This window comes from Panthera onca, chromosome C1 (genome assembly GCF_046562875.1).
Source record: "Panthera onca isolate mPanOnc1 chromosome C1, mPanOnc1 haplotype 2, whole genome shotgun sequence".
Lineage (NCBI taxonomy): Eukaryota > Metazoa > Chordata > Mammalia > Carnivora > Felidae > Panthera > Panthera onca.
The window spans coordinates 237,798-251,858 of record NC_138346.1 but is presented as its reverse complement, the minus strand read 5'-3'; the positions used below and the strand labels follow the sequence as shown (position 1 = coordinate 251,858).

The following is a 14,061-nucleotide window of genomic DNA, read 5'->3' as shown; positions in this document are numbered from 1 at the left end:
GAGGACGTGTGGCTGTCGCGCCCACTCTACAAAAGCGAGCATCCGGTGAGCCCCGTCAGTGTCTCTGGGGACGATTCGAGGTGGGCAGTGGGCTGGCGAGGCCCCATTTCTCTGGCACCAAGGGCTTGCTTTCATTTGTTGAAAGACCCTCCTCTTTTTATGAGGGGCTTCAATTTTGTGTGGATTTCTGACCTGTAGACAGTAGAGTGTCTCACTGGAGCTGCTGGGCCCTTGAATCTGCACTACCTTCTACCCTCCGTACATCTGCCGGTACCACCTCTGCTCAGACTGGGGAGAAAGATGAGAGCCACTGAAGTATAGCCATCTTATTTTTTGTGCAGTTAGAAGTTCCTTTATCTAACAGAGAAAAAGAGCTATCAGAGGTAAGAAGTTAGGCATCTCTTTTAGATCAGACTAAGATAGACTGTTATTTAAATTCTTCTTCCTGTGTTAAAAGCCGTCTTGTAGCTGTATTTAGTGCAGATACTGAGATAGGAGAGCATAAATACTGAAGTCTGAACAGTAAGGCCCGGCCGGTCGCAGGAGCTGGATCACTGGCCGAATTTGGCCTCCACTGCTTCACCTGGCTGAGCTTCACGCTGATGAAGAAGGTAGAACTTGGATGTTCCAGATCCACTGATACTTGCCGTTGGGATAACCCAGGGCAGAGGGGCCGGGAGCGAGACTTACGGCCGTGTCTTTCCCGTCTGTGTCGCAGATATGCAAGCTCGTCTCACCGAGGCGGGCGGGCCGGGGAGGTGCAGCGGACGTGGTTCATTAGGGGCTGTGGGTTTTAAAGAACCACTTTGCAGGAACCAGGGCTTTTTACTGAAGGTGTGACGCTTTTAGAAGATCGGGAACATCAAAGCCTCGTCTCACCGCATCCCATGCGTGCTGGGAAGGTCATGAAACAAATCTCTGCTTCGTGTTGGTTCAAAAACCGTGTTTTTGCCGAGTTGAAAGGATCCTGTTCACAATGCAGCGTAACTACGTCCAAGTTCCCATTTTGCTCAGGTGATTGTGGCTTTACCCAAAACCGCCTAGTTAACAGGGCCCACGATTCTTCTGTTTTCTCTGTTTTCCTTGAAGGGCCCGCTGCAGGCAGCCTGGGAAGTGGGGTACTTGCCGCGTGCTCTCACTCGCCGCCGGGCCAGTAGGAGAACCTCACACTTTATGTTTAGCAACTCCTAAAACTATGAAAACAATACTATGACTTTCCAAGAATGCGTTCGGTTGTCGTTTTGCAGGGACTTTGTGGGGGGTGAAGGGGGACTCAGTTTCGGGGTTGGCAAGGAAGAGGGAAGGGGTGGACCAAACTCCAACAGTGATGGTTTCGATCGACTGCGAGATCACCCAGAACAACGCTCACGATCAGCTCTGGAGGCTGTCCCAAATAAGGGGAGTGATTCTGACCTTCTTATAAGAAATTTTACTTATATAAAAATATGTTATCACTAATAACTATCTTGGTCAATTAAACGTTTTACTGTATTAGCAATATCTCAGACGAGACAGTGGCTGAAACAGTAACGTAATAAACACCAATGTACCATCGAAGTTTGATAACTGAAATATTACCAGTGGAAAAGAAGAAACAAAATTATAAGTAATTATGGATGAAATGGTTATGGGTGCAGAAAATCCAGAAGAATCTACAGACTATCAATGAAAGGTAGAAATGTGAGTCTAGCAGGGCCACAGGACACAGGGCCAGTTATGCAAACACTGATTGCATTCTGCATACCAGCAACACAGAAATGAAAACGAAATATAAAATGATACTATTCACATGAGCATCAAAGACAGAAAGTCTCCAGGAACAGGACTAGTGGAAGTTACTTAAGGCCTCGACACCGAACGCTGTAAACACATTAGTGAGAAGATTAGCTGGGAAACTCACTGCCATGAGAACACCAGCCCCCTTGAAGTTACCTACGGCGCTGGTGCGGCCCCAGTCAAGGGGTGTAACGTGTGCTTTGCAGAGGCAGCTGGAACCATGTGAGCGTGAACCCCCAGCACCTTCTTCTCAAGAAAGCCAATATGAATGAATAGACGTACAGACAACCTGGCATCTGCAAAGCTGGAAGTAACTGTAGATTTAAGACTAAAAAGAAGGAGATGAAGGCAGGTGAATGGCATTTTGTGTGATTTGTGCTGCACTGTGTTAGCACTATTTTCTGGCAAGACGGGAATGATAAGAGGGACGAGGCAGAAAAGAGAGGGAAGGTGGGGTAGGCTCACGGTGATCATGCAGGTAATAGGTAAGGACTAAAAGGAATTAAAAAAAAAACCCTACAAACCAGATAGTAATGGGTTAAATACGAAGGCCATAGGGTAAAATCTTATAAGAAAAAAAAGCAAACCTCCCTAATTACTGAAGAAATAGTTTTGTGGAACAGCAAAGAAATATGTATCTTGTGAAAAGGAAACAGCAAATATAACAATCTGCCTTAATAACTACAACATAAAATAATATGATAGGGTTGAACCCAAACACATGAGTTTTATCAATGAATACGAGTGGGTTTAACTCAACTTTTAAAACATAGAAGATTTCAGATTTGGCCCCCAAACTAAGACACAATAGTACACTGTAAACCAGAGACACATCCACACGAAGTGACTCAGAAAGGCCGAAAGTAAGAGGGTGGTGGCCCAGCTGCCATGTCACTGAACCAGGGAGTCCGTGGCAATCTTGGTGTCCCAGTACAGTTCAAACTCAAGGCAGCGTGTGACAAAGGAGGCTTCGTGGTGCCTGAGCCCTGAGCTGCAACACAGTCATCAGTACCTACACTCCACAATATCAGACCAACCACCTTTTGAAGCAAAATCTACAGAAAACGCAAGGAGTTGGGCGTAGAAACTCACTAAGAATAAGATAATTTAACACAAGAGGAGACAAAGATGAGTGAGATACGGAAGACCTGAATAATATAATCAGTGGAGTAAATCCTACGGGTAATATACCAAAATACACCCAATAACTACACCCAATACACCCAATAAAAAGAAGTACAACTTCTTTTCAAGCTCACATGGGACATTTATGAACATGATCACTTAGTAGATCACAGAGAAAATGACAGTAAGTTCCTTACAGTAGGAATATTCTAAATAACACACACCGATCAATCAGAATAAAACTGAAAATGTTAACATTTTTTAAAAGGCCCTTCCATCTGAAAATCTGATTAAAGCTGATGAAGGCTAGCTCACCTGTGAAGGTTGACGAAGCCTTCTAATTAAAATACCAGTAAGTAAAACATACGTAATACCACACAAAAAATGGTACAAGTTGACTCAGTGGAATTTCTTCCAATTTAAATATTAGAAAATTCATTAATGTGATCCACTAAATTAAGGTATCTAAGGAGAAAAATAATTTTCCTATTTCCATAAATGCTGAAAAAAATTTGACACTTGTCAACACTCATTTCTAAGAGACATCCAGGAAGATAAGAATAGGCAGGTACTTCCTTCCTTAGTGTGATTCCACAAATACATACGAGGTATACTCTAGGTCTATATCTCTGTCTATGTCTCTGCTATCAATGTCCGTGTCACCTAAATACCTTGGTCTTGAAACCAGAAGATCACCTAATGGGCACACGGGGGACATTCCCACTCAGATCTCAAGGCCACGGGCTTTGCTGCTATCCAACATATTCTGTAAAAACATGCCTTTGCACATAAGCGATAACCAGTTAGAGGATACAATGATAATTCCAGTTTTGATACCAAGAAAGAAGATAAAATGATCAAGGACTCAATTAACAGAAAATGCACCAAATGAGTAGAGAAAAACTTCCCTGAGAGCCACAATGATGATTTGCACATCCCTTTTGCTTGGATAAGAAAACCCAGCATCATGAATGGGTCACTTCTTACTAAATAAATTTGTAAACTTAATGGGATTCCCATTAAGAGAGGCAAGAATGAATTTTTTAATGAAGGGCTAGCATTTTAAAAAATGGAATTTATTATAAACTTCATACAGAAAGACAAGCCTCAAAGAATAGGAGGAAAACACAAATTTACAAGGGACATCTAGCCCCCTGATTACTAACAAGTTATCACCTGGCCTCAATAATTCAAACACTCTCCTGTATTGCCGCTGGGAGCATAAATTGGAAAGGACGCTGAGGACAATTTGGTAATGTCTAGCAAAACTTGTTACGCATTGCTGAATTGTTTGTAATTTGCCATAAGCAAACTACATGTCCATACACAAGACTTTGCTTGAATAAATTATGATATGTCCACACAATGGAGAGAGCTGTGAAAAAGAACAAAGTGCATAAAATATTGATGATATGTTATCTTTACTGTAAAAAAGAAGAGGAAAATAACAAACTACACAAGTGTTTACTCATTTTTGCAAACATAAACATAGGAAAGATAAACAAGGAAATAATGAGATTGGCGACCTGTAGGAAAGGGTAAAGGAAGGGAAAGAATGGAAGGGAGAGAAATGGGTCCATGTTGGGGAGCCTGGGTGACTTGGTGGGTTAAGCATCCCGCTCGATTTCAGCTCAGGTCATGATCCCAGGGTCATGTGATTAAGCCCTTCATCGAGCTCTGCGCTGGGCATGGAGCCTGCTGAAGATTCTCTCTCTCCCTCTCCCTCTCCCTCTCTCAAAAATGAATCAGAGTTAGAGGTAGGGAAAGAAAAGAAATGGAGATGAAAAAGATAGAAGGTGGAGACAGAGCCTGGTAAGGAGAGAGAGGAGGTAAAAGTGGGGAGGTGAGTTTGGGAATGGACAGGCGATGGAGTTGGAGAAACCTCCAGAGAAATGTCAGCTGTCTCCGCAGGCTTCCTCTTCCTTCCCCAACCCCCATCCCGCACCATGGGCGAGAGGTTCTGAAACTCCTTCTTGCAAATTATAGGACTGAGAATAGAAAAACATGTTCTGTAGGAAATGAGGACCAGGCTTCTTGCTGCTGGAAATAGGGTTACAATTATAGAGAGAAGAAGGTTAGAATTTATCCCCTGGTATTGCACTGGAATTATGCAATCGTGCAATCGTGAGAAGTGATTTTTAAGACATTCCAGTGTCAATGAGCACACCTCATTCCTAGTACTGGTACCTGAGTACCAGGTACCTGAGTACCAGTTCCCAAAAGGAACCAGGGCTCCTTAGAGAAATGGCAGATTCCAAACCTAGGGCAGAGAAAGTGCAAGACGAGTCTGGAACCTGTCATTGTGCCAAAAGGTAAGAAGATGCTCAAAGAAAAGCGGCATTCAAAAGGGCATAGTTTGAAATGACGTCCGCTGGTCAAATCCGGAACAATTGAAGCATGAAATTAAATAATGATAGTACGGGATTATAGCACATTGAATTAAGCAAAAATTCATGAATCTACACTGATAAATAAGTAAACAAATTGTGAAGAAGAGAGAGAGAGGGAGGGAGAGAGATTAGGGCACATGTAAAAATGTGAAGTGTTACCCCTGGGAGATCTGGTTCCAGAAAATGCTTGCTATGTTTTTTCCTAGAATCTTTACCTTTTCGCCTTTGATGTTTGATCTGAAGTCTGCCTCAAGTTGGTTTTTGTGTGCTGTGAAGTAAAGGTCCAGAGTCATTTGTTCGTACGGATGTCTAGCGACTCAGCCCCGTTTATTAAAGGACCCTCTTTCTGTGCTTGGCTGGCCCGTAGTGTGTGAGTCTGTCTGCAGACACACTGTCCTGCCCTGTGATCCATTTATCTTTGTTTCTACATCATGCTCTCTTTAGATCCGGTAGGAAAGGTCCTCCAGCTTTGTTCTTCTTCAACATTGTCTTCACTATTTCTGATGCTTTTCCTTCCATTTAAATTTTAGAACCAGCTTGCTAATTCACATACACATGCGCGGACACACGCACACATATCCCTCCATATTCATTTACAACTTTTTAATTTTTCATTTTGACAAGTTTCGGACTAACGGACACACTGCAGCCATAGTGTAAAGAATCCCCATACACACCTTGTCCGTCCTTCACAAATGCCGGGGTGTGCTGGTTGTGTTTGCACTCTGGTACATCTGCCTGTCCTGAACATCCCTGTGGCCAGTGACTGCCTCCAGGCAGAGAGCAGAAGGGTATTCTCGGCGTGCACAGAGCCTCTGGGCAGCCCTGGCAATGTCCACTACAGTCCTCCCCTTGCACTCCATTGATCCACTTGTGCCCACATTGAATCCACTCTGTCTTGTAACTGACTCTTCAGGGCGGTGGCCAGGAGCGGTCCCCAGTGGGCCAAGCAATGGCCCCTGCTGTTGGTTCTGAGGTCTTAAACAGCATTCACCAGCTCCCTCCACACCACCCATCTTAGACATCCCTCTGCCTTGAGGCGCTGCCGCTGGATAGGCTGCCCACCCAGAAGCGAATCTAATACCGCATTCCTCAGGATCTGACCCTTGGCCTTCTTCTGCCGGGCTGTGGTTGCTGTGATTGCCATTTCCTGGGCCAGTCAGTGCCAGGGACGAGAAGAGAATTCCCTGGGTTCACGGTGTACTCCCCACCCTGTTGGATAGAGGCAGCCCAGCTCAGCATGACAGCCACAGTCCTGTGGAGCCAAGAACACGAACTCTTTCTTTTGCCTGCTGGTTCGCCGGTGTGAGTTGCCCAAAGGGGCCAGGTGGTGTCCGTGGCTCTGGATTAGTGTTGCCCCCATGGGCTCTAACCACAGGACTCCACATGGTGCAGACAGGAAGCAGAAATTCTACAACTGGATCATTGGAGTAATACCCAGAGGGTTCAGTGATGCTGCCCCATAACTGGAAACATCGTTTGCAGTGGGATGTGTCACAGGGACCACGGCACAGGCATCAGGGTGTCCGAGGAAGCTGGCTCATGCCCTTTGGACAAGACACTCGGTCTTATAGCTGTTTGGTGGTTTCTCCCCGGTGGACAACCTGCTTGTCACTGACAGGAGACCACACATACACAGGTCCCCCTATGTCTCGTCCTCACATCTGGTCCATAGGTTGTCCCCAGTTTTCCAGTCTTGCTCCTTCCCAGACCCTGACCATCAGAGCCACTCACCCCCGCCCAGGAGCCCCTGCACATCCACTCTTGTCCTACGTCATGTTGAGGACCGAGGGTCTGCTCTGAATGATGCCACCAGGCACATTTCCTGTCTGTTACTCCTTAGGTCGCCCCCCACCCCACAGCAGCCCAACTTTGTCTTGATTCCTGAGTGTAACAGACATTCTGCTGCCAAACCTATCACATGGATCAAACTTTGTTCTTTTAGAAGCGACTTTGGTGTCCGTGACCCATGCTCAGAGAGTAGCATAGAAAGGTAACCCCCGAGACATCAGAGTAAGGGAAACATTCTTAAATTGATGGTACATTTGAAACACGGATCCTAGAGATTCCAAAACATTTTCACTTTCCAAATAAATAGAACCAAAATCAATATATAATGCAAGTCGTTTAGCCTCATGTTTAGTGAACTAATTTTCTAATTTCGTAAGTTTTCTATCAACATGAGACAATCCTTCTGTTTAATAATGTGGACTTCCATTTTTACATCCGTGATACTCCCTGGGCTTTTACTCCCAAGTGTGGTCTATATCGCGATACGTACGATTTTAAACATAAATTGACTTGACCAACTACGTGATCAGACCATTTGGGCACCTGAGGAGCTGGGTGGAGCCCTTCTCAGAGCCTGTGGCCAGGCCTAAGGTGATGTCCCCCTAGCCATCGTTCCCTGCACCTGTTGGATCAGGGACCCCTAAGTGTCAATCACATCAGAGGGACAGTCTTCAGAAGCTGTCCTGTAACAAGGAGATCTCTTAAGTGCACTTAATTTGGCAGAATTTAAAGCTTTTAAAATTGTTAATGAGGCTGAGGTCACACTGAACAAAAGGTGTAAATGATTCACCGTGGGTTTTTCATGACAAGGTAACGGAATGTTGATGGATGAAATGGCAGGATGTGAGGTGTGGTTTCCTCAACAATAACCCAGGCAGGGGTGAGGAGGCGGGAGCCCACCCGCTGAGGTCAAGGGGAGCTGGCAGCTGGAGATGGGCACAAGGGGTGTGTTCGCGCTGCCGCCCCTGGGGGGGTTTGTCCTTGCCCGGGACCAAGGGGTCAGAAATAAGAAACAGGAAGTGAGGACAAGAAGGAAAGGAGGCCAGAAAATCATCGATCTTCACAGTCCAGATGGACCGTGTCTTGTTTTATCACCAGGCACGTTTCTGACTCACTGGGACGGAATGTAACTGTCTTGTCCCCAGCCTGGACCTGAACACGCACACTCTGGCCGACAGCAAGGGCACGTCTCGCGGAAGGAAATCACGCGCAATTCACCATTGGTCCCGGCCGGCGTCGCAGTTGCAGTGGTACTCGGGGTCAATGCAGCTCCCCGCGGATCCACAGGCGCACTTGTGCGCGTCGGGCGCAGACCCTCCCCAGTAGGCGTGTGTCTCCTGGGAGCGTCCAACCCACCAGCTCAGGGGGGTTCCGTCTGAAAGACAAGTTTGAGAAAGGTGACGTCTGCTTGGCCTCCCGCCACCCCCAGATGACCCTCCTCTCCCAGACCGTGGTGAGAAACCCGCAGAGCCAGGAAACACTCTATCTCAGAAATAATCCAATCTTGGCACTAACGGGATGCTGTTTCTGCGAGAATCTAACCCAGCTTTCTGTTGGTCTGATTACATCCCTTGAAAGACTTGAGCCAGTGCTGCGTCTCGTACCTTGAAAATAAACGAAAGCATCGAGGTCCTTCAGTCGCGCTGTTAAATGATTTCTCATCAGAAAAATTACATGATTTGATGGCGAGTTGCCATCACAATTAAAACGAGAGCCGCTCACACGTGTGGAGGCCGCACGTGTTGCAGATGACAACCCGGCGCAGACAGCAGGTGCCGGACGTGCTCTCCGGGGCCCTGGCCGCAGGTGTCACGGAGTCACTGCGTGGGGCTTATGCCCGCCAAGGCCCCGGGGAGGGGGCGGTCTGGGGGCATCGCTCTGCGGGAAAGCGGGTCTAAGCCCCGGCAGAGTGAATGCCTTCCCCTGCCTGAGCAGTGGCCGTCTTCTCACGACTCCTCCTGAACGCCCAGGGCCACGGAACAGGAGGAACGCTGTCTGCAGGAGCCCCCACAACCCCAAACCCGGAGCAGGCGATGAGCGAGGGCACACGGGGGCGCACCCATGGGGCCGGTGGTGCGCGTGGTCTTTCCTCCACGCCTGTGGGTGGCGTTCTGGCCACCACGAGACCCTGAGCATGGTGTGTGGCACTGCCGTGGTCCCTCCCACTCCCTGTCGGATTCGGACCCTCCACCGGAGACCGACAAGTGCTCACAAGAGGAAGGGTGGCCACTGCCAGCGAAGAGACGTGTGCAGAGGCAGCCAAGAATTTCCTCCCAATGAAGCTGAAAACTCACTGCAGGGAGGCTGACAGGATTTAGCTACTTAATAGCTATTTTGATAACGACGCTTTACGATTGTAATCCCTTCACCATCATGCTTTCAACCCAGAGGAAGCGTCATCGTCATTGGCTGCAACTCTGTCCCTCACCTCTCCCATGAGCAAGGATTATCCTAACATGGTAATAACATCGGGGGCCTCGGGCTGCATTCGTGACTTGTTAGGTGCTCCAGAGATGTGGGTGGCAGGGGGGGTCACACCCATTGGCGCCCGGGGGGCAGGAGAGCCTGACCCGCGTGCCGAAGCCCTGGGAAGCTCCTCCCTTCGATCTGCTCCTTTGTGGGAGAAGCCACCTTGAGTGAGTGGCTTTAGTCTGAGGCTACATACGCTTTTTTGCCATTTTCCTCGTGGGTAAAAAGAGGAGTGGTTTGCAAAATTCAGGGATGAACTGGTATCATAAATCACCTGCAGCCTCCACACCCCGACCCACTCTGAGAAACCAGGAGCTGGGGAGCCGGTGTGGGGTGGGGCGAGGGCGGCAGTGCCCCGGACCCTGCAGGGGAGGATGCGGCAGGGCCTGAGAGCTTCCCAAATAGGGGCACGCACGGTGAAAGCCGTGTCCAGAAAGACGCGTCCTTCACAAAGAGTGAAACATTAGATGGTTTGAAAAGTCAGGGCCAGATGCAGGGGCCCAGCTGGGAAGCCCTGTAGCAGTGAGGACTGACGCGAGGCACGGGCAGATTCCAAAGGGAACGGTGACTGGGTGAGGCGATCAGAAGGAAGGACTGCACAGCCCGAAGCACCACCGAGGGGCAGACGGGACACGGCAGGGAAAGGTAAGCATCAGCCCCTGGATCCAGCTGGACCTGCTCCCCATGCTGCCTCCACCCGCACCTCAGCAGGTAGGGCTGGGGCTGGCAGGGGCCGTCCGCGGGCGGACGCCTACCTCGTGAGTCCTGCAGCCGAGACCTTCTGCAGTAGAACTCCAGCAGCTGCTGGCAGTGCCTGGAACGGGCGACGGTGGCCAGCAGCTGCCCCAGGCTGGCTTCGTACTGGAACGCCGCCCAGTGTGGGTGCTCCGGGTCCGCGCCCTTGACCCTGGTGAGGGCTGAGCCGTTGTGCTGCATGACGGTCCACGGGATGTCTCATGGGCGGAGCGGGAGAGAAAGGAGAGGGGCGTCACTGAGCTGGGCACTCGGCACAGCCGATCACCTTCTAGTGGCAGATACAGAATCATCGCAAATGGGACGCTAACCCTTAAATCACGGGAGACAGTGGTCTTCCTGTGATGACGTGTGTCATGTGTGTCTGAGCTGATGCTTTCGTGAAAGTGAGTATTTCTGGGTATTTAGCAAGACAACATTTATGGGAGAGAAAAAGTATAACTAAGTTATTACTTTTCTCCAAATGCCAACAATGGCTTTTCTGCCAACAAAACACTTCTTCGCTGGAGAATGAACCCGACACCATCAGCGACCTGTGGTCCTCTTGTGTGCATTGACTGCCAGGCACTTTGCAGGTCACTGTGGCATCGTGGGGTTGCAAAACTCAGACCTGAGAGTCAAGGAGATGTCACATTCCTGGACCTGATGTGTGATCCAGCACTGCAGGGAGAGATGCCCTGCCTGTGACAGTGCATTGTCCCAGCCATTTCTGTCCACCCAGGTGCACCTCTGTCTACTTGGGGCATCTGTCTACCTGGGGCCCCTCTGTCTCTCTGGACACACCTCTGTCTTCCTGGGGCACATCTCTGTCTCCCTGGGGCACCTCTGTCTCCCTGGGGCACATCTCTGTCTCCCTAGGGCACCTCTGTGCTCCCTGGGGCACATCTCTGTCTCCCTGGGGCTCTCTGTCTCCCTGGGGCACATCTCTGTCTCCCTGGGGCACATCTCTGTCTCCCTGGGGCACCCCTCTGTCTCCCTGGGGCACCCCTCTGTCTCCCTGGGGCACATCTCTGTCTCCCTGGGGCACATCTCTGTCTCCCTGGGGCACCTCTGTCTCCCTGGGGCACATCTCTGTCTCCCTGGGGCACCTCTGTCCCCCTGGGGCACCTCTGTCTCCCTGGGGCACCCCTCTGTCTCCCTGGGGCACATCTCTGTCTCCCTGGGGCACATCTCTGTCTCCCTGGGGCACATCTCTGTCTCCCTGGGGCACCCCTCTGTCTCCCTGGGGCACCCCTCTGTCTCCCTGGGGCACATCTCTGTCTCCCTGGGGCACATCTCTGTCTCCCTGGGGCACCTCTGTCTCCCTGGGGCACATCTCTGTCTCCCTGGGGCACCTCTGTCCCCCTGGGGCACCTCTGTCTCCCTGGGGCACCCCTCTGTCTCCCTGGGGCACATCTCTGTCTCCCTGGGGCACATCTCTGTCTCCCTGGGGCACCTCTGTCTCCCTGGGGCACATCTCTATCTCCCTGGGGCACCTCTGTCTCCCTGGGGCACCTCTGTCTCCCTGGGGCACATCTCTGTCTCCCTGGGGCACATCTCTGTCTCCCTGGGGTACCTCTGTCTCCCTGGGGCACATCTCTGTCTCCCTGGGGCACCTGTCTGTCTCCCTGGGGCACATCTCTGTCTCCCTGGGGCACATCTCTGTCTCTCTGGGGCACCTCTGTCTCCCTGGGGCACCCCTCTGTCTCCCTGGATCACCTCTGTCTCCCTGGGGCACCTCTGTCTCCCTGGGGCACATCTCTGTCTCCCTGGGGCACATCTCTGTCTCCCTGGGACACATCTCTGTCTCCCTGGGGCACCTCTGTCTCCCTGGGGCACCCCTCTGTCTCCCTGGGGCACCTCTCTGTCTCCCTGGGGCTCTCTGTCTCCCTGGGGCACATCTCTGTCTCCCTGGGGCACCCCTCTGTCTCCCTGGGGCACCTCTGTCTCCCTGGGGCACATCTCTGTCTCCCTGGGGCACCCCTCTGTCTCCCTGGGGCACCTCTCTGTCTCCCTGGGGCACCTCTGTCTCCCTGGGGCTCTCTGTCTCCCTGGGGCACCTCTCTGTCTCCCTGGGGCACCCCTCTGTCTCCCTGGGGCACCTCTGTCTCCCTGGGGCACATCTCTGTCTCCCTGGGGCACCTCTGTCTCCCTGGATCACCTCTGTCTCCCTGGGGCACATCTCTGTCTCCCTGGGGCACCTCTGTCTCCCTGGGGCACATCTCTGTCTCCCTGGGGCACATCTCTGTCTCCCTGGGGCACCTCTGTCTCCCTTGCACTGTGGCTGGGATTTGAACCCTGCATGCTGAGTGCTGGTGCAGAAGGGGACGTAGGATTCTTCTAATCCCGACTGCTGGGCTCTACCTGTGTGGTCCAGTCACCCAGCATGGTCTGTGAAAAGGAACTGGTAAATCGTCCCTGTTTGTGGGGATTTGTCTGCTTCCAGGCCCTGGGAAGCAGTCAAACCGACTTGGTTTTCTTCGTTTGCTACTTTGGGTGACCCCCATCCCGTGTGTCTGGAGCTCTCGCCCGAGACACGTCCACAGCCATGGCTGTCTGTGCGCGTCAACAGAGGACCTGCGGCCCCTGAGCAGACGGGATGAACTGTTGTGTGGGTCACCGGTGTGGGTCCGCGGTGCCGGTGCCCTGGGAAGCTGTGCAGCTGGTTTCCTGAGGGTTTCCAGAGCCCTGCAGCCCCAGAGTCCGGGAAGCGGGGCGGGCTGGCGTCATCGACATGTGCCTCCGCGTTCTGGGGGGAACAGACTGGGACCGCCCGGGGGGCAGGGCAGTCACGGTTCACACCGGAGCCACGACGGCCACAGGGACACGTGCAGTGGGCCATGCTGGTCTCTGCTCCAGCCCTGGAGCCCGTGTGATCCAGCTGGACACAGCGGGAGCTGTCCGTTGGGCACATGAGGCTGGTCTCATTCAGGGGCTGGCGTCCCCGAAACAGTGACGCTCACTGTACCAGTAAAATGCCCCATAAATCCAAACAAACCAGTGATGGGGGCACAGCTGCTCTGTTGGGCTGCGTCCCCAAGAGGAGACAAGACGCAGGGCGCCACTGAGAAAACACGGGGCTTCCCAACGTGGAAATCAACCTCGAAAACACGAGGGCATCGCATGGTCCTCCGAAATCCCGAGAAGACGTCGGGTCTGTGCCAAATGGCAGCCGCCTCCTTCCTGGTGACAGGTGGAGGTGCCCACGGCGATGTGGGTCCCGCGTCACATGGCCCCGGGCCCTGTTCTGTCCTGGGCTGGAGCACACGGGCTTCGTTTGTTCAGGAGACGTGTTGGAGATGTGGGCCCCACCGGGCACCCACTTCCCTCGTCCCGAGCACACCAGCCTTCCTGGTTTTCCTTCCCAAATAGTCCGATTCCCGCCGATTTTGGCAGATTTTGTGAGCACGGTAAACACATCTGTTACCTCTCCCCTGAACAAGGGATGAGCCTTCGGCCCCTGACCCTGTTCTCTGGGACCAGGGATGCAGTGACATTGCCGCACCTTTGGAGCCGGGCTCCCAACACCACGTCCTCAAAGTGGGGGTATCGCGCAGCACCTCCAGAGATCACTCACAGGGCTAACCCGAGGAAGACCCTGAGGCATCCTCAAAGCCCTGATGACTCTCAGCCCAATGTTGATACAGGGTCCCGATTGGTAAGTGCAGAGGGACGTGTGACTCCTGGGCCCAGGGAGGTGGGGTGAGCTCTGGGGGTGGGGATTGGGGAGGGGAGAAACTCTGAGGGGGGAGCCCGGGGAGGGGTGTGAGCTCTGTGA

The 14,061-nt window shown here is 51.7% G+C and overlaps 1 protein-coding gene across 1 annotated transcript in view; it reads right to left on the bottom strand.

The window, feature by feature from the left end:
• Positions 1-14,061, bottom strand: part of LOC132671098 (contactin-associated protein-like 4) — an 80,505-nt gene that overhangs the window by 28,828 nt on the left and 37,616 nt on the right. Inside the window, exons 13-14 of the mRNA XM_081796533.1 lie at positions 10,307-10,504; positions 8,301-8,457 (exon numbers count right to left, since the gene is read on the bottom strand). Coding sequence (XP_081652659.1) covers positions 8,301-8,457; positions 10,307-10,504 — 355 coding nt within the window. The remainder of the gene's footprint in view (positions 1-8,300; positions 8,458-10,306; positions 10,505-14,061) is intronic.